This window comes from Mesoplodon mirus (genome assembly GCF_964341445.2).
Source record: "Mesoplodon mirus genome assembly, chromosome: 2".
In the NCBI taxonomy this organism is placed as follows: Eukaryota; Metazoa; Chordata; class Mammalia; order Artiodactyla; family Ziphiidae; genus Mesoplodon; species Mesoplodon mirus.
In genome coordinates, this window is record NC_138977.1 from 81743206 (window position 1) to 81767801 (window position 24596).

Genomic DNA, 24596 nt, shown 5'->3' on the forward strand with positions numbered 1-24596 from the left:
CAGCAGACGGAGTGAAACCTCCACCCCTTTGAAAACAAAACTCCACACTAAAATTTTCCACTGTCTTCTCTTTTTGCTCAGAGTTAAACCAGCAGTACTACCACTTCTGATTATCTTCCTATAAATAGTTGAAAGATTATGGTGTATATAGAGAACTTGAAATTTTGTATCAGAACACTTTTTATCAGCTATTCCCATTTCCTAAGGCAGGTCAAATAGCTGAATTTAGTCTTTTCATATCTATATCATTGAAATAATAAAAGATATCAGAGACATCAGATAAAATAGGTGAGATTAGATATCCATGGGTTTGTCAGCACCCCCCCTCCCTTCTATTGAAGTAAATTGACATTCAGTGGATATCTAAATGTCAATGTTTAGGCTAATTTGGAACAGTTATCTTAGAAAACAGTTTGTTAACCTTGGTCTTTTTTAATACATGTGGATGGTGATTTACCTTTAATATTTAACAACTTATGTTAGTATGGGTTATTTCTTAACTTTGTAACTTACCCTGTGTGGAAACCATCTTCTGATGTTTTTCTGCGACACCTCTTATGACTAAAGGTGTCTGTTTACCTGGGGAAGAAAATGACAACACATAAAAATTGCACTCATTGATACTGCTCTTCCAAAAGACACGAACAGGCATTAAGAGAATATCTGTATGGTTGATAAGGCACCATTAGTCATCAGGGAAATGCAAATTCAAATCACAGGTACCACTACACACTTGTAAATGGTTCGTTCTCATGCATTGCTGGTAAGAATGTGGTTCAGCCACTCAACCAGCAGTATCTGCCAAAGCTAAATTAAGTATACACCTTCACTATGGCACAGCAGTTCTACTCCTAGGTATATATCCAAGAGAAATCCGAGAGAAATGAGTGCATATGTCCACCAAAAGACTTGTACAAGAATATTCATAGCAAATTTATTCAAACTGCAAGTCACCCAAATGTCTATAAACAAGAGAATGGATATATAATGCTCTAATCATGCAATAGAACACTACATAGCAGTAAAAAAAAAAAAAAGCATGTTGACACAAACAACATGGATGATTCTCATAGACATGTTGAGTGGCAACACCAGACACAAAGGAGTACATACTGTATGATTTCATTTTATGAAATTCAACATGAGTCACAGCAAATTTTGTGTGATAGAAACTAGGACAGTGGTGGGTAGGTAGGGTCGTGAATAACGGGCAAGAGTGAGGCTTTCTGAGTGCTGGAAGTACTACGTATTTTGATCTAGATGGTGGTTACCATGGGTGTGTACATGTATAAAAATTCATCTAGCTGTCAAGCATTTTACTCTGATTATACCTTAACAAAAAAATATGACAGAAAAGCTGCTGTTATTTTTAAGTAGCATTCAGTGTTTCGAATGAACATAGATTTATTTATTAATGGTTTTCTGGAAGATCCTTAACAGACAAGTTAGTCAGCAATACACACAATTCAGTGCTTACTCTACATATTAAAGGCCCCACCTAGTCCATATGAATGAATATTAGCCATATTAACTGTGCTTACTGATTTTTGAGATCTGAGCAAAATTAATGTACTGAAGATAGATTTATAAAGTACTCACTTATTTGTATCCACTGATTAATTAAAATTAGCTAACACATTTTGAAATTTCATACTTCAGTTTGCCTGTTAGGATTTGTTTTTAATAGATTTATGCTAATTTTACACATTAAATGCTAAAAATATTAATGTAGTATGAATTTAATCAGTAGTTTGTGAAAAGCAAAATAAATGGAATAGAATGTTGTATTTTTGTTTATATATTTTTTCACATTACCAAGTTTAGATTTTAAAATTTATGTAGAGCAGTCAAAAAATGTACACATTTCTTTATACCATCAAAGATGTTATAGTTTCTATAGTATTTAGGGCCAAAAGAATAAGTTTTATTTTAATGTTAATTTTACTACAGCTAATTATGAAAACATTGTCACTGTTTGCCATTGATCTTGTGTTCAGCTTTTAAAAACTTTTCATTTAGGTTTCTTTTTAGCTAATTAATTCTTAATGGTTTATGAATACCTCCCTTGCATTTATTATGAAAGTTTTCAAACATACAGAAGACTTAAAACTGCTCATTGAGATTGTTACGAATTGAATCTAAAGTTACAGCTCTAGATTTTTCCTTCAGTTTTGAGAATAAACTGTCCCTTTGCATTCCCACCAACAATGCACAGGATTCCAATTACTCCACATCCTTGCCACCGTTATCTTCTGTTTTTTTGACAGTAGCTGTCCTAATGGATGTGAGGTGGTATCTCATTGTTACATTTACATTTTCCTAATGATTAATGATGTTAAGCATCTTTTCATGTGCTTATCGGCTATTGGTATATCATCTTTGGAGAAATGCTTGTTTAAGTCCTTTCTTGGTCAGGTTTGTTTTTTGTTCTTGAGTTGAAGGAGTTCTTTATATATTTCAGATATTAACTCCCTTGTCAGATCTATGATTTGTAAATATTTTCTCCCCATTCTGTGACTGTATTCTATTCTTTCCCTCTATTGACTTTCACTCTATTGACTGTATTCTCTGCCTAGGAAGATTAAAAAAAATTTTTTTTTCTTTGCACAGGAGTTTTTAATTTTGATGTAGTTATAGACCAGTTTCTCTATTTTTTCTTTCGTTGCCTGTGCTTTTGCATTTGGTCAACTGCCGTGTCGTGGACCTTTCACCCTATGTTTTCTACTAAGAGTTTTATAATAAGTTTAGTCTTGAGAACTCCCTAGAGGTCCAGTGGTTAGAACTCTGCGCTTTCACTGCTGGGGCCCTGGTTGGGGAAATAAGATCCCACAAGCCATGTGGCGCAGCCCCCCTGCAAAAAATTAGTCTTACGTTTAGGTCTTTGATCCATTTTGAGTTAATTTTTTTTTCTGATTTTTTTAAAAATTGAAGAATAGTTAATTTACAATGTAGTGTTAGTTTCAAATGTACAGCAAAGTGATTCCGTTATACATATATGTATATATTCTTTTTCTGATTCTTTTCCATTAAAAGTTATTACAAGATACTGAGTATAGTTCCCTGTGTTGAGTTAATTTTTATATAGGGTATAAGGCATGGCAAAGGTCCAGCTTCACTCTTCTGAGAGCTCATTAAGTTGTCGGGTTTTTTTTCTATCATAGTAGCTTTATTTATTTGTTTATTTTAACATCTTTATTGGAGTATAATTTCTTTACACAGTGGTGTGTTAGTTTCTGCTTTATAACAGAGTGAATCAGCCGTACATATACATATATCCCCATATCTCCTCCCTCTTGCGTCTCCCTCCCACCCTCCTATCCCACCCCTCTAGGTGGTCACAAAGCAGTGAGCTGATCTCCCTGTGCTATGTGGCTGCTTTGCACTAGCTATCTATTTTATTTTATTTATTTATTTACTTTTTAATTTATTGGAGTATAGTTGATTTACAATGTTGTGTTTCAGGTGTACAGCAAACTGAATCCGTTATAGATATACATGTATCCAACATTTCTGGCAAATTAAAAAAAATGATAATGTTAGGAGAAATTGGGGGCTTCCTCCTTTTTCTTTTTTTCTTTTTTTTTTTTTTACTGATGAAGAAGAATATTATTTTCTCTTCTTGTGCCAATGCTCTTCTCTCTTCTAAAAATTTTTTTAAATTTAATTTTATTTTTCTATACAGCAGGTTCTTATTAGTCATCAAATTTATACACATCAGTGTATACATGTCAATCCCAATCGCCCAATTCATCACACCACCATCCCCATCCCACCACGGCTTCCCGCCTTTGGTGTCCATACGATTGTTCTCTACATCTGTGTCTCAACTTCTGCCCTGCAAACCGGTTCATCTGTACTGTTTTTCTAGGTTCCACATACATGCGTTAATATACGATATCTGTTTTTCTCTTTCTGACTTCACTCCGTATGACAGTCTCTAGATCCACCCACGTCTCAACAAATGACCCAATTTCGTTCCTTTTTCTGGCTGAGTAATATTCCATTGTATATATGTACCACATCTTCCTTATCCATTCGTCTGTCGATGGGCATTTAGGTTGCTTCCGTGACCTGGCTATTGTAAATAGTGCTGCAATGAACATTGGGATTCATGTGTCTTTTTGAATTATGGTTGTCCTAGGGTATATGCCCAGTAATGGGATTGCTGGATCCATATGGTAATTCTATTTTTAGTTTTTTAAGGAACCTCCATACTGTTCTCCATAGTGGCTGTATCAATTTACATTCCCACCAACAGTGCAAGAGGGTTTCCTTTTCTCCACACTCTCTCCAGCATTTGTTTGTAGATTTTCTGAGAATGCCCATTCTGACTGGTGTGACGTGATACCTTGTTGTAGTTTTGATTTGCATTTCTCTAATAATTAGTGATGTTGAGCAGCTTTTCATGTGCTTCTTGGCCATCTGTAGGTCTTCTTTGGAGAAATGTCTATTTAGGTCTTCTGCCCATTTTTGGATTGGGTTGTTTGTTTCTTTAATATTGAGCTGCATGAGCTGTTTATATATTTTGGAGATGAATCCTTTGTCCGTTGATTCGTTTGCAAATATTTTCTCCCATTCTGAGGGTTGTCTTTTCGTCTTGTTTATGGTTTCCTTTGCTGTGCAAACGCTTTGAAGTTTCATTAGGTCCCATTTGTTTATTTTTGTTTTTATTTCCATTACTCTAGGAGGTGAATTAAAAAAGATCTTGCTGTGATTCATGTCAAAGAGTGTTCTTCCTATATGTTTTCCTCTAACAATTTTATAGTGCCCGGTCTTACATTTAGGTCTCGAATCCATTTTGAGTTTATTTTTGTGTATGGTGTGTGGGAGTGTTCTAATTTCATTTTTTTACATGTAGCTGTCCAGTTTTCCTGGCACCACTTACTGAAGAGACTGTCTTTTCTCCATTGTATATCCTTGCCTCCTTTGTCATAGATTAGTTGACCGTGGGTGCGTGGGTTTATCTCTGGGCTTTCTATCTTGTTCCATTGATCTTTGTTTCTGTTTTTGTGCCAGTACCATATTGTCTTGATTACTATAGCTTTGTAGTATAGTCTGAAGTCAGGGAGTCTGATTCCTACCGCTCTGTTTTTTTCCCTTGACTGCTTTGGCTATTCGGGGTCTTTTATGCCTCCATACATATTTTAAGATTTTTGTTCTAGTTCGGTAAAAAATGCCATTGGTAATTTGATAGGGACTGCATTGAATCTGTAGATTGCTTTGGGTAGTATAGTCATTTTCACAATATTGATTCTTCCAGTCCAAGAACATGGTATATCCATCTGTTGGTATCATCTTTAATTTCTTTCGTCAGTGTCTTATAGTTTTCTGCATACAGGTCTTTTGTCTCCCTAGGTAGGTTTATTCCTAGGTGTTTTATTCTTTTTGTTGCAGTGGTTAATGGGAGTGTTTCCTTAATTTCTCTTTCAGATTTTTCATCATTAGTGTATAGGAATGCAAGAGATTTCTGTGCATTAATTCTGTATCCTGCAACTTCACCAGATTCATTGATTATCTCTAGTAGTTTTCTGGTGGCATCTTCAGGATTCTCTATGTATAGTATCATGTCATCTGCAAATAGTGACAGTTTTACTTCTTCTTTTCCAATTTGTATTCCTTTTATTTCTTTTTCTTCTCTGATTGCCATGGCTAGGGCTTCCAAAACTATGTTGATTAACAGTGGTGAGAGTGGACATCCTTGTCTTGTTCCTGATCTTAGAGGAAATGCTTTCAGTTTTTCACTGTTGAGAATGATGTTTGCTGTGGGTTTATCGTATATGGCCTTTATTATGTTGAGGTAGGTTCCATCTGTGCCCACTTTCTGGAGAGTTTTTATCATAATGGGTGTTGATTTTTTTGTTTTGTTTTGTTTTGTTTTTGCGTTACGTGGGCCTCTCACTTTTGTGGCCTCTCCCGTTGCGGAGCACAGGCTCTGGACGCGTGGGCTCAGCAGCCGTGGGTCACGGGCCCAGCTGCTCCACGGCATGTGGGATCCTCCCGGACCAGGGCACGAACCCGTGTGCCCTGCATCGGCAGGCAGACTGTCAACCACTGCGCCACCAGGGAAGCCCGGGTGTTGAATTTTGTCAAAAGCTTTTTCTGCATTTATTGAGATGATCATATGGTTTTTCTCCTTCAATTTGTTAATATGGTGTATCACATTGATTGATTTGCATATATTGAAGAATCCGTGCATCCCTGGGATAAATCCCACTTGATCATGGTGTATGATCCTTTTAATCTGCTCTTGGATTCTGTTTGCTAGTATTTTGTTGAGGATTTTTGCATCTATATTCATCAGTGCTATTAGTCTGTAATTTCCTTTTTTTGTAGTATCTTTGGTTTTGGTATCAGGGTGACGGTGGCCTCATAGAATGAGTTTGGGAGTGTTCCTTCCTCCGCAATTTTTTGGAAGTGTTTGAGAAGGATGGGTGTTGGCTCTGCTCTAAATGTTTGATAGAATTCACCTGTGAAGCCATCTAGTCCTGGACTTTCGTTTGTTGGAAGATTTTTTTTTTTTTTTTTTTTTTTTTGCTATACGCGGGCCTCTCACTGCTGTGGCCTCTCCCGTTGCGGAGCCCAGGCTCCGGACGCGCAGGCTCAGCGACCATGGCTCACGGGCCTAGCTGCTCCACAGCATGTGGGATCTTCCCGGACCGGGGCACGGACCCATGTCCCCTGCATCGGCAGGCGGACTCTCAACCACTGCACCACCAGGGGAGCCCTGTTGGAAGATTTTTAATCACAGTTTCAGTTTCATTACTTGTGATTGGTCTGTTCATATTTTCTGTTTCTTCATGGTTCAGTCTTGGAAGGTTATACCTTTCTAAGAATTAGTCCATTTCTTCCAGGTTGTCCATTTTATTGGCATAGAGTTGCTTGTAGTAGTCTTTTAGGATGCTTTGTATTTCTGCGGTGTCTGTTGTAACTTCTCCTTTTTCATTCCTAATTTTATTGATTTGAGTCCTCTTCCTCTTTTTCTTGATGAGTCTGGCTAATGGTTTGTCAATTTTGTTTATCTTCTCAAAGAACCAGCTTTTAGTTTTATTGATCTTTGCTATTGTTTTCTTTGTTTCTATATTATTTATTTCTGCTCTGATCTTTACGATTTTTCTTCTGCTAACTTTGGGTTTTGTTTGTTATTCTTTCTCTAGTTCTTTGAGGTGTAAGGTTAGATTGTTTATTTGAGATTTTTCTTGTTTCTTGAGGTAGGCTTGTATAGCTATAAACTTCCCTCTTAGAACTGCTTTTGCTGCATCCCATAGGTTTTGGATCATCGTGTCTTCGTTGTCATTTGTCTCTAGGTACTTTTGATTTCCTCTTTTGATGTCTTCAGTGATCTCTTGGTTATTTAGTAATGTATTGTTTAGCCTCCATGTGTTTGTGGGTTTTTTTTACGTTTTTTTCCTTGTAATTCATTTCTACTCTCATAGCGTTGTGGTCAGAAAAGATGGTTGATATGATTTCAATTTCTTAAATTTACTGAAGTTTGATTTGTGACCCAAGATGTGGTCTATCCTGGAGAATGTTCCATGTGCACTTGAGAAGAAAGTGTAATCTGCTGTTCTTTGGTGGCATGTCCTATAAATATCAATTAAATGTATCTGGTTTATTGTGTCATTTAAAGCTTGTGTTTCCATATTAATTTTCTGTTTGGATGATCTGTCCATTGGTGTAAGTGAGGTGTTGAAGTCCCCCACTATTAATTGTGTTACTGTCAATTTCCTCTTCTATAGCTGTTAGCAATTGCGTTATGTATCGAGGTGCTCATGTTGGGTGCATATATATTTGTAATTGTTATATCTTCTTGGATTGATCCCTTGATCATTATGTAGTGTCCTTCCTTGTCTCTTGTAACATTCTTTATTTTAAAGTGTATTTTATCTGATATGAGTATTGCTACTCCAGCTTTCTTCTGATTTCCATTTGCATGGAATATGTTTTTCCATCCCCTCACTTTCAGTCTGAATGTGTCCCTAGGTCTGAAGTGGGTCTCTTGTAGATAGCATATATATTGGTCTTGTTTTTGTATCCATTCAGGAAGCCTGTTGTCTTTTGGTTGGAGCATTTAATCCATTCACGTTTAAGGTAATTATTGATATGTATGTTCCTATGACCATTTTCTTAATTGTTTTGGGTTTGTTTTTGTAGGTCCTTTTCTTCTCTTGTATTTCCCACTTAGAGAAGTTCCTTTAGCATTTGTTGTAGAGCTGGTCTGGTGGTGCTGAATTCTCATAGCTTTTGCTTGTCTGTAAAGCTTTTGTGATTTCTCTATCGAATCTGAATGAGATCCTTGCTGGGTAGAGTAATCTTGGTTTTAGGTTCTTCCCTTTCATCACTTTAAGTATATCATGACAGCCCCTTCTTGCTTGTATTGTTTCTGCTGAGAAATCAGCTGTTAACCTTATGGGAGTTCCCTTGTATGTTATTTGTCATTTTTCCCTTGCTGCTTTCAGTAATTTTCCTTTGTCTTTAATTTTTGCCAGTTTACTTAATATGTGTCTTGGAGTGTTTCTCCATTGGTTTATCCTGTATGGGACTCTCTGTGCTTCCTGGACTTGGCTGGCTATTTCCTTTCCTATGTTAGGGAAGTTTTCGACTATAATTTCTTCAGATATTTTCTCTGGTCCTTTCTCTCTCTCTTCTCTTTCTGGGACCCCTATAATGCAAATGTTGTTGTGTTTAATGTTATCCCCGAGATCTCTTAGGCTGTCTTCATTCCTTTCCTTTTTTTTCTTTATTCTGTTCCACAGCAGTGAATTCTACCATTCTGTCTTCCAGGTCACTTATCCGTTCTTCTGCCTGTTATTCTGCTATTGATTCCTTCTTAGGTAGTTTTCATCAGTTATTTTATTGTTCATCTCTGTTTGTTTGTTCTTTAATTCTTCTGGGTGTTTGTTCTTTAATTCTTCTAGGTCTTTGTTAAACATTTCTTGCATCTTCTCGATCTTTGCCTCCATTCTTTTTCTGAGATCCTGTATGATCTTCACTGTCATTATTTTGAATTCTCTTTCTGGAAGGTTGCCAACCTCCACTTCATTTAGTTGTTTTTCTGGGGTTTTATCTTGTTCCTTCATCTGATACATAGCCCTTTTCATCTTGTCTATCTTTCTGTGAATGTGTTTTTTGTTCCACAGGCTGCAGGATTGTAGTTCTTCTTGCTTCTGCTGTCTGCCCTCTGGTGGATGAGGCTATCTAAGAGGCTTGTGCAAGTTTCCTGATGGGAGGGACTGGTGGTCGGTAGAGCTGACTGTTGCTCTGGTGGGCAGAGCTCAGTAAAAGTTTAATCCGTTTGACTGCTGATGAGTGGGGCTGGGTTCCTTCCCTGCTGGTGTTTGGCCTGAGGTGACCCAACACTGGAGCCTACCCGGGGTCTTTGGTGGGGCTAATGGTGGACTCTGGGAGGGCTCAGGCCAAGGAGTGCTTCCCAGAACTTATGCTGCCAGTGTCCTTGTCCCCATGGTTAGCCACAGCCACCACCCTCCCCCCCCCCCACTTCTGTAGGAGACTCTCCAGCACTAGCAGGTAGGTCTGGTTCAGTCTCCCCTGGGGTCACTGCTTCCCCTGGGTCCTGATGCACACAGTACTTTGTGTGTGCCCTCCAAGAGTGGAGCCTCTCTTCCCCCAGTCCTGTCGAAGTCCTGCAATCAAATCCCACTAGCCTTCAAAGTCTGATTCTCTAGGAATTCCTCCTCCCGTTGCTGGACCCCCAGGTTTGGAAGCCTGACGTGGGGCTCAGAACCTTCACTCCAGTAGGTGGACTTCTGTGGTATAAGTTTTCTCCAGTCTGCGAGTCACCCACCCTCCAGTTATGGGATTGATTTTACTGTGCTTGCACCCCTCCTACCATCTCTTTGTGGCTTCTCCTTTGTCTTTAGATGTGGGGTATCTTTTTTGGTGAGTTCCCGTGTCTTCCTGTCGATGATTGTCAAGCAGCTAGTTGTGGTTCTGGTGTTCTCGCAAGAGGGAGAGCACGTCCTTCTATTCTGGCATCTTGGTTCAGGGCCCTAGCTATCTATTTTACATTTGGTAGTTTATATATGTCCATGCCACTCTCTCACTTTGTCCCAGCTTACACTTCCCCCTTCCCGTGTCCTCAAGTCCATTCTCTATGTCTGCGTTTTTATTCCTGTCCTGCCCCTAGGTTCTTTAGAACCATTTTTTTTGAAGATTCCATATATGTGTTAGCATACAGTATTTGTTTTTCTCTTTCTGACTTACTTCACTCCGTATGACAGACTGTAGGTCTATCCACCTCACTACAGATAACTCAATTTCGTTTCTTTTTATGGCTGAGTAATATTCCATTGTATATATGGGCCATATCTTCTTTATCCATTCATCTGTCGATGGACACTTAGGTTGCTTCCATGTTCTGGCTTTCGTAAATAGTAGAGCTCATTAAGTTGTAAAGAATAATGTTTATTGCCTTGTTGAGTTGTAAACATATTTGTTTTTATTGTAAATTAAAATTATTGAGTTTTATAATTGTTTTAGTATATACAATTAAATACTCTTTGAGTGAAGATTTTTCTTCCATATTCAGATACATTTCCTTGAAATAATTTTATTTTATTTATTTATTCCCTTGGCCGTGCCACGCATCATGTGGGATCGATTAAACATTATATAAAGTGTTTTTATAGATTTCTAAATTGCGGGACTTCCCTTGTGGCCCAGTGGTCCCAATGCAGGGGGCACGGGTTCAATCCCTGGTTGGGGAACTAAGATCCTGCCTGCTGCTGGTGTGGTCAAAAAAAAAGATTTCTAAATCAGGATGCTTAATTCCCCTGGGATATTAGAGTAGCCAGCTTTATATATTCTATTTCTGTGATATTTTGTACTTTTGTCCTTTTTTGAGTGGTTTAAGTCAGCTTCAAGGTGATATATCTGGCAGCTCTTGGTGTGCATGTGCCTTTAAACATTCTCTTTACAGTTACCCAAATATAAAATGAAGTTAGAGTAATTAAGTAATTAAGAAAGATTTCATCTTGTTAATAGTGATAATGAATGGTAGAACAAGAATTAACATTTAAGGGCTAAATTTGGAATTCTCTGCTTTGATTACCGTCTTAAAAGAATATTGTCCATTGTAAAGATGTTAAAACTTCTGGTTGAAAATAAGTTGTTCACGCTCTTAGGAAATTTAGAAATTTAGTCTAGAAAAATAATTTCTATTTTCCCAGCCCTGTTTCAGAATCAGAAATTTCCATTACACAGGACTACCTTGGCGGTCCAGTAGTTAAGACTCCATGTTTCCAATCCAGGGGGCGCAGGTTTGATCCCTGGTCGGGGAACTAAGATCCCATGTGCCGTGCAGTGTGGCAAAAAAAAAAAAAAAAATTCCATTTCATATAACTATGTAGTGGTTTAAAAAGTTTTTAAAATTTTATTCTCTTCTCAATGCTAGTTTAGCGTTTCACCTAATTTTAAAACATCATAACCAAAGTTTTTCCTATTTCTGTAGCTTCTCTAAAAGGATAAGTTGATCAATAAAATTTCTTATTTTGATAGCTTTGTTTTTTTAAACACAACTTTAAAAAATGCTTCATTGAGGTGTGATTTATCTTAAACTGCACACATTAAAAATGCACAATTTGATAAATGCACGGATACATCCATGAAGCTATCACAAATCAAGATAGCGAACATAACCAACATATCCAAAAGTTTCCTAGTGAGTGTCCCTTTGTAATTGCTCCTTCCCACCCTTCCTGCTCCCCCATTCCCCAGCAAACACTGATCTGCTGTCACTGTAGATTAGTTTGCATTTTGTGGAATTTAATATAAATGACAATTCTGATAGCATTTTAGATGAAGAACCATTTGTATTGTAATTTTTCTCCAGTAGATAAAATATAGACATGTTTGTGATACTGATTTAATTTTATTGGTTTAGAACAGCCTTTCTCAATTCGCTTTAAGCTGTAATGCACTAAAGTAGTATTTCTCAAAAATTAGCTTGCATCAGAATCACTTGGAGTATCTGTTAAGCCATCCCAGAGTTTCTGATTCAGTAGGTCTGGGACAGGGCTAAGAATTTTCATTTCTTAGAAGTTCCCAAGTGATGTTGCTGCTACCGGTCGAAGAAACCACACTGTAGAGACACATTTCCTTAAGACATTTGTTATTGATAATAAATTAACTTTTTTCCTAAGCATCCAGGATGGTACTATTTATATACCATCCTTGGGGAAATTGAGAAAATACTTAGTAATTTTCTCTGTTCTGTGGTTAAAATGAGGAACCCAGTTGAAAAAGACTGGTTTAGAATTATCTAATTTGTGTGGTGAAAATGGGTATGTTCTTTAGTAATCTTCAACATTTAGCAGAAGCAAGAAGAACTACAATTCTGCAGCGTGTGGAAGGAGAACCACATTCACAAAAAGATACACAAAATGAAAAGGCAGAGGACTTTGTACCAGATGAAGGAACAAGATAAAACCCCAGAAAAACAACTAAATGAAGTGGATATAGACAACCTTCCAGAAAAAGAATTCAGAATAATGATAGTGAAGATCATCCAGGACCTCGGAGAAAGAATGGAGGCAAAGATTGAGAAGATGCAAGAAATGTTTAACAAAGACCTAAAAGAATTAAAGAACAAACACCTAGGAGAATTAAAGAACAAACAAACAGAAATGAACAATACAGTAACTGAAATGAAAACTACACTAGAAGGAATCAATAGCAGAATAACAGGCAGAAGAACGGATAAGTGACCTGGAAGACAGAATGGTGGAATTCACTGCTGCGGAACAGAATAAAGAAAAAACGATGGAAAGAAATGAAGACAGCCTAAGAGACCTCTGGGACAACATTAAACACAACAACATTCTCATTATAGGTGTCCCAGAAGGAGAAGAGAGAGAGAAAGGATCCGAGAAAATATTTGAAGAAATTATAGTCAAAAACTTCCCTAACATGGGAAAGGAAATAGCCACCCACGTCCAGGAAATGCAGAGAGTCCCAGGCAGGATAAACCCAAGGAGAAACACACTGAGACACATAGTAATCAAATTAACAAAAATTAAAGGCAAAGAAAAATTATTAAAAGCAACAAGGGAAAAATGACAAATAACATACAAGGGAACTCCCATAAGGTTAACAGCGGATTTCTCAGCAGAAACTCTACAAACCAGAAGGGAGTGGCATGATATATTTAAAGTGATGAAAGGGAAGAATCTACAACCAAGGTTACTCTACCCAGCAAGTATCTCATTCAGATTCAATGGAGAAATCAAAAGCTTTACAGACAAGCAAAGGCTAAGAGAATTCATCACCACTAAACCAGCTGTACAACAAATGCTAAAGGAACTTCTCTCAGTTGGAAACACGAGTAGAAAAGGACCTACAAAAACAAACCGTAACAGTCAACAAAATGGTAATAGGAACATGCATATCGATAATTAGCTTAAACGTGAATGGATTAAATGTTCCAACCAAAAGATACAGGGTTGCTGAATGGATACAAAAACAAGACCCAAATATATGCTGTCTATAAGAGACCCAGTTCAGACCTAAGGACACATACAGACTGAAAGTAAGGGAATGGAAAAAGATATTCCATGCAAATGGAAATCAGAAGAAAGCCGGAGTAGCAATACTCATATCAGATAAAATAGACTTTAAAATAAAGAATGTTACAAGAGACAAGGAAGGGCACTACATAATGATCAAGGGATTAATTCAAGAAGAAGATTTAACAATTGTAAACATATATGCACCCAACATAGTAGCACTTCAGTACATAAGGCAACTGCTAACAGCTATAAAAGAGGAAATCGACAGTAATGCAATAATAGTGGGGGATTTTAACACCTCACTTACACCAATGGACCAATCATCGAAACAGAAAATTAATAAGGAAACACAATAGAAGCAGATAGATTTAATTGATACTTATATCAGTGAAATGACACAATAGACCAGATAGATTTAATTGATATTTACAGGACATTCCATCCAAAAGCAGCAGATTTTACTTTCTTCTCAAGTGCACATGGAACATTCTCCAGGATAGATCACATCTTGAGTCACAAATCAAACTTCAGTAAATTTAAGAAAATTGAAATCATATCAAGCATCTTTTCTGACGACAATGCTATGAGATTAGAAATCAGTTATAGGGGGAAAAAAGTGAAAAAAACACAAACACATGGAGGCTAAACAATATGTTACTAAATAACCAAGAGATCACTGAAAACCTCAAAGAGGAAATCAGAAAATACCTGGAGACAAATTACAACGAACATCCATCGATACAAAACCTATGGGATGCAGCAAAAGCAGTTCTAAGAGGGAAGTTTATAGCAGTACAAGCGTACCTCAGGAAACAAGAAAAATCTCAAAGAATCTAACCTTACGTCTAAAGGAACTAGAGAAAGAAGAACAAACAAAACCCAAAGTTAGTAGAAGGAAAGAAATCATAAAGATCAGAGCAGAAATAAATGAAATAGAAACAAAACAATAGCAAAGATCAATAAAACTAAAAGCTGGTTCTTTGAGAAGATAAACAAAATTGCTAAACCTTTAGCCAGACTCATCAAGAAAAAGAAGGAGAGGACTCAAATCAAAATTAGAAATGACAAAGGAGAAGTTACAACACACAGCAGAAATACAAAGCATCCTAAGAGACTACTACAAGCAACTCTTTGCCAATAAAATGGACAACCTGGAAGAAATGGACAAATTCTTAGAAAGGTATCATCTTCCAAGACTGAACCAGGAAGAAATAGAAAATATGAACAGACCAATCACAAGTAATGAAATTGTGATTAAAAATCTTCCAACAGGGCTTTCCTGGTGGCGCAGTGGTTGAGAGTCCGCCTGCTGATGCAGGGGACATGTGTTCGTGCCCCAGTCCGGGAAGATCCCACATCCTGCCGAGTCGCTGGGCCCATGAGCCATGGCCACTGAGCCTGCACGTCCGGAGCCTGTGCTCCACGATGGGAGAGGCCACAGCAGTGAGAGGCCCACGTACCGAAAAAAAAAAAAAAATCTTCCAACAAACAAAAAAGTCCAGGACCAGATGGCTTCACAGGTGAATTCTATCAAACATTTAGAGCAAAGCCAACACCCATCTTTCTCAAACTCTTCCAAAAAATTGCGGAGGAAGGAACACACCCAAACTCATTTTACGAGGCCACCATCAACCTGATACCAAAACCAGACAAAGATACTACAAAAAAAGAAAATTACAGACCCCAATATCACTGATGAATATAGATGCAAAAATCCTCAACAAAATACCAGCAAACAGAATCCAATAGCACATTAAAAGGATCATACCCCATGATCAAGTGGGGTTTATCCCAGGGATGCAAGGGTTCTTCAATATATGCAAATCAATCAATGTGATACACCATATTAACAAATTGAAGAATGAAAACCATATGATCATCTCAAAAAAATAATCTTCAACATTTAAAATAGTTCACTACTATGCTAGTTCACTATTGTATTCAGAAATATTTGTACATTAACTGGTCAAGTAATTTTTTTTTTTTTTTTTTTGCGGTACGCGGGCCTCTCACTGCTGCGGCCTCTCCCGTTGCGGAGCACAGGCTCCGGACGCGCAGGCCCAGAGGCCATGGCCCACGGGCCCAGGCGCTCCGCGGAATGTGGGATCGTCCCAGACCGGGGCACGAACCCGCGTCCCCCACATTGGCAGGCGGACTCCCAACCACTGCGCCACCAGGGAAGCCCGGTCAAGTAATTTTTTAACAGAAATACCAAGAGTCCTTTTTGGTTAGGTAGATACCATTTTCTAGATAAATATTTGCTTTATAAACACATTTAGAGGCATGAATATTATGTATATGAAGCAAAAAATTTTCCCTTTTCAGAATGTTATAGAATGGTTTTTAAATTTTCTTTCATTTTTTATTGAAGTATAGGTGCTGTACAATATTATATAAGTTACAGGTGTACAATTTTATGTTAATTACAGGTATACAATATTATAAGTTACAGGTGTACAATATAGTATACACAATCTTTAAAGGTTATATTCCATTTATACTTATAAAATAATATATATTTATTATTATTATAAAGTATTGGCTGTATTCCCCATGTTGTACAGTATATCCTTGTAGCTTATTTTTTTTTTTTTTTTTTGCGGTACACGGGCCTCTCACTGTTGTGGCCTCTCCCGTTGCGGAGCACAGGCTCCGGACACGCAGGCTCAGCGGCCATGGCTCACGGGCCCAGCCGCTCCGCGGCATGTGGTATCTTCCCGGACTGGGGCACGAACCCGTGTCCCCTGCATCGGCAGGCGGACTCTCAACCACTGCGCCACCAGGGAAGCCCTGTAGCTTATTTTATACTTGATAATTTGTACCTCTACACCCCATCCCTATATTGCCCCTCCCTCCTTCTTTCTCCCCACTGCTCACCACTAGTTTGTTCTCTTTGTCTGTGAGTCTGCTTCTTTTTTGTTACATTCTCTAGTTTTATTTTTTAGATTTCACATTTAAGTGCTATCATATATAGTATTTGTCTTTCTTTATCTGACATATCACTTAGCATAATGCCCTCCAAGTAATTTTATGCTTTCTTGAAAGTAAAGGATATTTGCTTGATGGTATCTTGTTTTTAGAATTGCACAGAAAGGAAGTTTCACATGTTACTTTATCACTTTATTTTAAGTTTGTGTCTAGAGAAATGGATAGAAAGTAAGTCAGTAGATAAAGCTGACCAGAAGGATATGTCAACCACACGGGCAAAACGAAAAAAACTAAGCCAATTAAGGGCAATTTGAGTTGTCTTAAGAAATAGAAGGACTCATTTGTTGTAAAAAAAAAAAGGGGGGGGGCAGGCAGATATATAATTATAGATTTCTAAGACTTAATTATATGATTAAGATAAAATCTAGATTACTTTTAGCTTCAGTAGTTTCCATGTTTTATTCAGAAAACTTCTATTTTGGTTTGTCATGCAAAGTGTTCTTAACTGGGATATCTTCCTATTTTGAATTTCAGGGCAGCAGCAATGACTCTCCGCACGGTATTATTGTCATTGCAAGCACTACTGGCAGCTGCAGAACCAGATGATCCACAAGATGCAGTAGTAGCAAATCAGGTAAGGTAGCTGCTTTTGAACGACTTTCTTGTACTTACCTATGAGTGTTTACTTTAATGGTTTGCAGTGGTTAGAACAGAAGCATACGTCTATTGGAAGTAAATTTGGAAATGGTTTCCTTTCCTGCTGTGAGATTATTGTATCAGATGTAATAGTGAAAACCATTTTGTGATTTTTTTTAACACAGTAGTTTAATTGTTTATATGGTAGATGCTTTTTTCCTAACATATGAAGTTTTCAAACACACAATGTTGCAAGAATTACACAATGAATACCCACATATCTACCTACCATCTTGATTCTATGATTAACATTTTACTTCATGTGCTTTATCATGTGTGTATCCATTTATCTGTCTCTTAATTCAGTGATGATCCTTCCCTGATAATGTTAATCAGCTCCAGCTGAGGCACTGATTTGCATGGTGAAGGTTATCAAAAACCTTGTAATTGCCAAATGGAATAAATATTTTTCAGTTGTGATCTTTGATTTCCAAGGCAGAGGTTAGCAAATTACTGCCAGACTGACTGTTTATGTAAATAATGTTTTATTGGAACATAGCCACCCCCATTTGTTTACAGCTACAAGTGGCAGAATTGAATAATTATGAAAGAGACAATATTGTCTGAAAGCCTGAATAATTATTTTCTGGTCCTTTAAGAAAGTTTGCCAACCCATACTCTAAACCAGTGGTTCCCAACCGTTTTGGAACCAGGAACTGGTTTCGTGGAAGACAGTTTTTCTTCGGACCGGTGGTGGAGGGTGTGGGGTGGGGTGGAGATGGTTCAGGTGATGATGCGAGCGATGGGAGCGGCAGGTGCAGCTTTGCTCGCTCGCTGCTCACCTCCTGCTGTGTGGACCGGTTCCTAACAGGCCAAAGATCAGTACTGGTCCGCGGCCTGGAGGTTGGGGACCCCTGGTCTAAACCAGTAGGATTTATTGAGCCTTGTGTGTTTTTGTTATTTTTGTTTTTTAACCCAGAAATTTTTTCTTCTCTTGACTTCTGAGATACTACTCTCTTTTCCTGTCTTCGTAGTTGTGCTTGTTCCCTCCTACTTCCTACAGTTGTTTCTCTTCTTTCCCCACTCTGCCGCACCCCCTCCAGGCCCCGCCCTCCGTTTTTGTTTTTTGTTTTTTTTTCTTGTCCACACTGTACGGCTTGCGGGATCTTAGTTCCCCAACCAGGGATTGAACCCGTGCCCCCTGCAATGGAAGTGTGGAGTCCTAATCACTGGACCACCAAGGAATTACCTCTCCTCCTTTTTAAATATACTTTCTCAGTTCTTACATTGTTTCTTTCACTTTCCATTATATACGCTCACTTGGATGATCATATCCATGCTGATGTTACCACCTGTATGTTGATAACAGTATTCAGGCTTGACCTCTGTCCTGAGCCCAAGAGCCTGTTTGGAAGTGGAGAGGTCTATATGAATATTCCATGGGTACCTTAGTACAGCATTCCCAAAACTGGATGCAGAATCTTAAACCTATGAACCTGTTCATCCTCCTGTAATATAATCAGCTTATTTATATATCCCAGTCACAGACTTGGAGTACTTCTCTGTGTCTCCTTTTCTCTCGAATCCCAGTATCTCTCTGTCGTAATACTTCTCTGATTGCCTTAATTCACATGTTTAAAAATTTCTCATTTGACTGCTCTGATGGAGCTCCCTACCTCAGCCTCTTCTTTCCCTCATATTCTACACTGATAGCAGTTAGCTTTATAAAAGTGTAAATCTTATTCCACTTTCCTGTTAAAAACCTATTAGTAGCTTTACTATCACCTACTTGGTAAGTCCAAATTGTTTAGTTTGAAGAGTTCCTCCATGATTTGAACTGTCTATAAACCCAGTTTCATCTCCTAAATTCTTACTGTTCTTCAAACTCACGCTGTTCAAGATGGTGTCATTCCTACATGTCATTTCACCCAGTCTGCCATTTTCCCTCTGCCTAAGAAAACATTTCCTCTTAGAAACGTCTTCCTTTCCTTTGAAAAGTTCATCACTCCTTATGTTGTATATATCCTTGTTAATGTGTTCTAGTATTATTTGCCTTAGAGTGCTTAGAATTATGGTTTAACATGTTATATGTGTGCTCTTGGTTCTTTTTTTTTGTTTGTTTTTTAAAGAATTTTTTTTTTTAAGATGTTGGGGGTAGGAGTTTATTAATTAATTAATTAATTTTTGCTGTGTTGGGTCTTCGTTTCTGTGTAAGGGCTTTCTCTAATTGTGGCAAGCGGGGGCCACTCTTCATCGCGGTGCACACGGGCCTCTCACTATCGCAGCCTCTCTTGTTGCGGAGCACAGGCTTCAGACGCGCAGGCTCAGTAGTTGTGGCTCACGGGCTTAGTTGCTCCGTGGCATGTGGGATCCTCCCAGACCAGAGCTCGAACCCGTGTCCCCTGCACTAGCAGGCAGATTCTCAACCACTGTGCCACCAGGGAAGCCCTCTTGGTTCATTTTTGATAGTCAGAAACATGGCTTGAGTTCCAGCTTTGATTTCCTGTTGAGTTCTGAGCCTCAAAGGTTGAGGTTGGACTCAGTTTTCTTCTAACTCTGTTCAGTAGTTTGACTTATTTCCTTTTAATAATGGTAGAAACTAGATTTATCATTTTAATGTATAGAAATATTTAATGTGTATAAAACATCTTAAGAAGAAATATTAAAGTGAATTTAATATTTTAAATTTATACTTGGCTTTATTAACTAATGGTAGTCCCAGAATATTTGAGAATAAATTTACTTCTTTCCAATGCATATGGAAAATCTTACCTTTTAAAAAGTACTCTATGGTGAGTTCATAATCATCTCAAAACATGTGCTGTAAGTTAGGACTTTGCATATGGGGTTTTCTTAAATCACTGTACACTAATACAGCTCTAGCAAAACAGCAAAGTCAAGTTGTATTCTAGCCTGAGCTATGATTAATACAGAAGTTGGTCACATTTATTAATGTCCACATAATTTTAGAAGCTAGTAATTCTGTTTATCTCTATAACGTTTGCCACTGCACAGTGTTTAGAGACAACTCTAATAACTCCTTTCAGTATTAGTTTTCTGCTACTTTGTTGAAATTGGAGATTAAAGTTGATAAACGTTATTTTTGTTTTTCTTTCCTCAGTGCAACTTGTGAATCACAGCTTCAGGTTAAATAAACAGTCTTTTCTTGAGTGACATAGTTTGTTTGCAGTGGAAAGTGAATCAGTCACATTTTAAAAATCAAATCTACATTTATTTACATTTTACTTAGAAAAATCAGGTTTTTAGGCAATTAAGAGATGAGTTACTATATTGAATATTATAACTGCATTGTCATGCCAATCAATTTTTTTCCCCCATATAGTACAAACAAAATCCCGAAATGTTCAAACAGACAGCTCGACTTTGGGCACATGTGTATGCTGGAGCACCAGTTTCTAGTCCAGAATACACCAAAAAAATAGAAAACCTATGTGCTATGGGCTTTGATAGGGTAAGTACATAAAGGCATGTTGATTTTTACTTATTCATTAAATTATTGCTGCAAATCCTTGGCTGACAAAAGTGGCTCAAAAAAATACCCTAAATCTAATTTTGATAAGCAAACTTTGTTATTAAAACCAGTCATCTTTCTTTTTTTTTTTGGCTGATTCCAGTCATTGGTTTTAGAAGCTTCTTTTTATGAAGTGCAAGGTAACTTAAAAATGAAAAAACAAGGTGTGGTTTCTTAATATAAAGACAGTGGGTGATGCAGTATTTTAAAAATATTTCCTTGAGATTTTATTTATTTATTTATTTTGTCCCCTTTTCTTTTCTACAGAATGCAGTAATAGTGGCCTTGTCTTCAAAATCTTGGGATGTAGAGACTGCAACAGAATTGCTTCTGAGTAACTGAGACATAGAGCTGCTGATATAGTCAAGCTTGCCCCTTCTTGAGGAGCATCAACATCTGTTATTTTTAGGATTCTGCGTAGATTTCTTTTAAACTGGCATTCTTGCCTAATGATGTTATCTAGGCACCATTGGAGACTGAAAAAAAATCTCTGCTCTGTAAATAAAGCTAATTAAACGTCTCTGTAAATTTAAAAAGGGGAAATACTTTAATTTTTTTCTTACTTAATAGTGTAAAAATTCTTTGAGCTAAGCTAAAACCATGGAAAAAACATGCTACTTTAGTGTTTAGCAGTGTACCAAGACTAGCAAGAGTTTGCTTCAGGATTTTGTTGAATAATTAAGATAATATTTTGAGTGTGTCAGGGCCATTCAAATCGTTGGTGTTGCATCACAGCTACCTTAACTGTTTTTAACATGGACCCTCTGTGCCTGTGAATTTACTTGCATGCTTGTACTTGACTTCTTAGGATGGGTAGCTGAAAAGACCACCATTTTAAGCATTTGAGAATTCTTAAATATGAGATTATTCAGAATTGAAGATGGTGACCTATTCAGAGCCTTTTTGTCCTTGTCAACAGACTGGGACACCATATCTGTTTTTCCCCTCTTACACACACAGCTAATATTCTAATAGTAAATTTCTCTATTTGGTGGGGAAATGTGCTGAGGGACAGTATCCCTTGCTCCATTTTTAGGTTGTCCATTTGGAATGTTTTGTCACAATTCTTCACTCTTAGAACTTTCATATATAAGTAAGTAATAATGTAAAAATGGAGCTGCCAGTTTCATTTCTCTTGCAAAAACAGTAAAAACTTGATGTTGCAGTACTCCCAGATTTAATGAAAGAACCCAGCTTAATTTTTCAGTGAATTTAACATCTTTCTATTTTTAAACTGATGAAGTTTTTTGTTGACAACTTGCAAGGATGAAATCAACTGTTAGCAGTTTTTTAAGCCTAATTTTGGCTTTATAAGAGATTGCTTTATCAGATCCTTTAAAAGTCACTCTTGCTTGCATTTCCCCCTATTGACACATGAAAGCTGTGTTGGTGTTTTACTGTACATACTTCAGATGCACATAGGAATAGAAGTGTGTTATAAATCTAGCTTTCTTTATGATGTTTCTGATAATATGAGAATTGAAAACTTTACCTTCTCTTGTACATAGTCAGACTTTCTATACGTATTAAACTTACATTTCATTCTAAGTTCAAAAGTTTGAAAATTATTAGTTTTGCAAGCTCAAACACTAATGTGACCATTTTATGAAGGGTGAAATGGATTTGTGTAGGCTGTTCTATACATAGAAACACAGTTCTTATTACATATTCAGGACCAATGCAAAAATTACAAAAATGTAATGGAATCAGAGTGTTAAAGTAAGGCTGTATACTGAAAGTCATATTATAAAAGGTTTGCTTTCTTCAAGTGTTACTTATCCTAAATTATAATGGTTAAGTGTTTGGAAAATAGTTTTGAACCATAAATTCAGCATAATTTCATTTGACTTCTCAATAATCTTAGAAGCAATAAAAGAACCATTATTAAATATATTGTAATGTTAAGATGTGGAGGTTCTTCAAAAACTTGTAAGGCTTTCCTAATCAATAGTAAACTCTTGTAGTTGATTTTATTCCATACTAAACACAAGTTGCTGGTTTTTTCCCCTATATGTTTGCTTAAGTATAAATTTCTTTATACAATCACCTCCTTTTGTTGTAGTTTAGTTACTTTCTAAAGATGCCAAAGGAAACAAGATTTTTCTTTATTTATTTTAAATAGCTAAAACCATGTACTTCTCTTTATATTTTTGAAGTAAGGTTGGAATTGTGTGAAAATGTGGACAGTTTTGTTCCATTGTTGGTTAGAATTATTTTTTTTTTAGTGGTGGGTGGCTTGGTAATATTAGTAATATTTGGATTATTTTAAATATCAGACACCTCTACCCAGTTTACTATTTGCCTATTTTATCAGGGTATATTTAATTGTCCTGTGGTTTGACAAATGAGAGAGAAAGAACTGAGAATTTACTAAGGGTCAAGCATTATATACTTTGCTCTTGGAGGCAGCTATACCTTGCCTATGACTTTTATGCACATTAGCCCCTTAGGGTTTACTCATCTAACTACAGTTCAACATCCCCAATGCCCAGGAAATTGAAAAGTACAATATTTTGTATGAGAGGTTCTTCATAATGGATTTTTCATTTCTAAAATTTACCTCATTTACATTTAATGTAATAATCTCTTCCTTTTTCTGGTACCTTTCCTACTGTCGCCTCCTGTTGTTTTGTTTGTTTGTTTTTTTCCTACTTTTCTACAGGTAGATTTATTTCCCAAACAGAAATAAAGGCAGTTGCTCTTTTCTGTGGTCTTATATATGTTCGGAAAAAGAACATTAAAAAGTGCAAGTCTAGGGAAGAGGTACCCTGATGGAAATTATTTTTATAATTCTCAATCATTTGTGATTTGTGTTGTGAAGGCCTCAAAAATTATGGTAAAAAATATAAATAGTTTTATCCCATTTAGGGCAGACAGATACAAGTCACTGATACTCCTATAGGCTTTTACTATAATCAGGTCTGTTTCCTGAGTATGTGCCTGACCTTTAAAAGAACAAATAATTAGTTATGTAGTATTTCAGTACAGATGACTAAATGAATGAGTAGCAATTTGTGACCCAAATAAGTATACGGTAAGATATATAAATATTTGAGAAACTGGTACTAAATCAGACGCTCTGTGTTGGCTCCCCCAAATGTTTGGAATTGTGACTATGATTTACTTAAACACATAACACGTTCAAGTATATATATGTGTGTTTGTATTCTGACCATTTTGCTTTTGAGGAGAGTTATCTATGGAATGAAAGACATAATTTTTCCTTTTTTGGAAGTATTTCACGTTTGTGATTGCTGGTGGCACTTAAAACTATGCAAAATAATTTTAAAGTATAAGAAAAAATTGGCAGATAAAGTGGATATTGCTTATTTATGCACTACAGAATGCAGCATATCGTATTACTGCTGCTTTGTAAGTTTATCAATGTGAAAAGCAGTTCTTGGCTCTAAGTGTATGCCTGATTTGAGCTTTTAAAACTCTACAATAGGGGTATAATAATGTTCCACGATCCTTGTTAGCACAGGAAACAAAAGCTTTTCTTTTTTTTCTTTCTTTTTTTTTTTTTTTTTTTTTTTTTTTTTTGGTGTTTTAAAGATGGATTTGGGCTTGGAAGAGTTGGAGCCAGTTATACTCTTGTACCTAGATGGAAACAGTGTTTGGATAGGAAAGGGAAGCTGTTTACAGTTAACTTGATTTCATGGAGTTTTACAAAATGATGTTGTATTAATCACTTTTTCTAGTTCAAGAAATTTCAATTCCAGGGTACAAACCATTGATTTTAAAAATTTGCATTTCCATTCTTTTAGTACCAGTTAAAAATAAATGCTTAACATCAGCTATTTGCTGTCACTTGGGGAAGAAGGTAACTTGAAGTATTTACTGAAGTATTTACTGACTTTCTTCAAGTGTGGCTTTTCTGCCGTGTCTGCATATTATGTCACATGTTCTGTTTGCACTGTTGCAATATGGATCAAAAATCTTGTGGCATAAGGGTAGGGGAATGTCAGTATCTCACT

General features: G+C 36.9%; 1 protein-coding gene across 1 annotated transcript in view; it reads left to right on the forward strand.

Moving 5' to 3' along the window:
- The window catches only part of UBE2K (ubiquitin conjugating enzyme E2 K), an 81422-nt gene extending 59255 nt beyond the window's left edge, over positions 1–22167 (forward strand). The window contains exons 5-7 of the mRNA XM_082632961.1: positions 16986–17085; positions 20431–20559; positions 20887–22167. Of these exons, the coding sequence (XP_082489087.1) occupies positions 16986–17085; positions 20431–20559; positions 20887–20961 (304 nt within the window). The 3' untranslated portion in view covers positions 20962–22167. The remainder of the gene's footprint in view (positions 1–16985; positions 17086–20430; positions 20560–20886) is intronic.
- The last annotated feature ends 2429 nt before the right edge of the window (positions 22168–24596 follow it).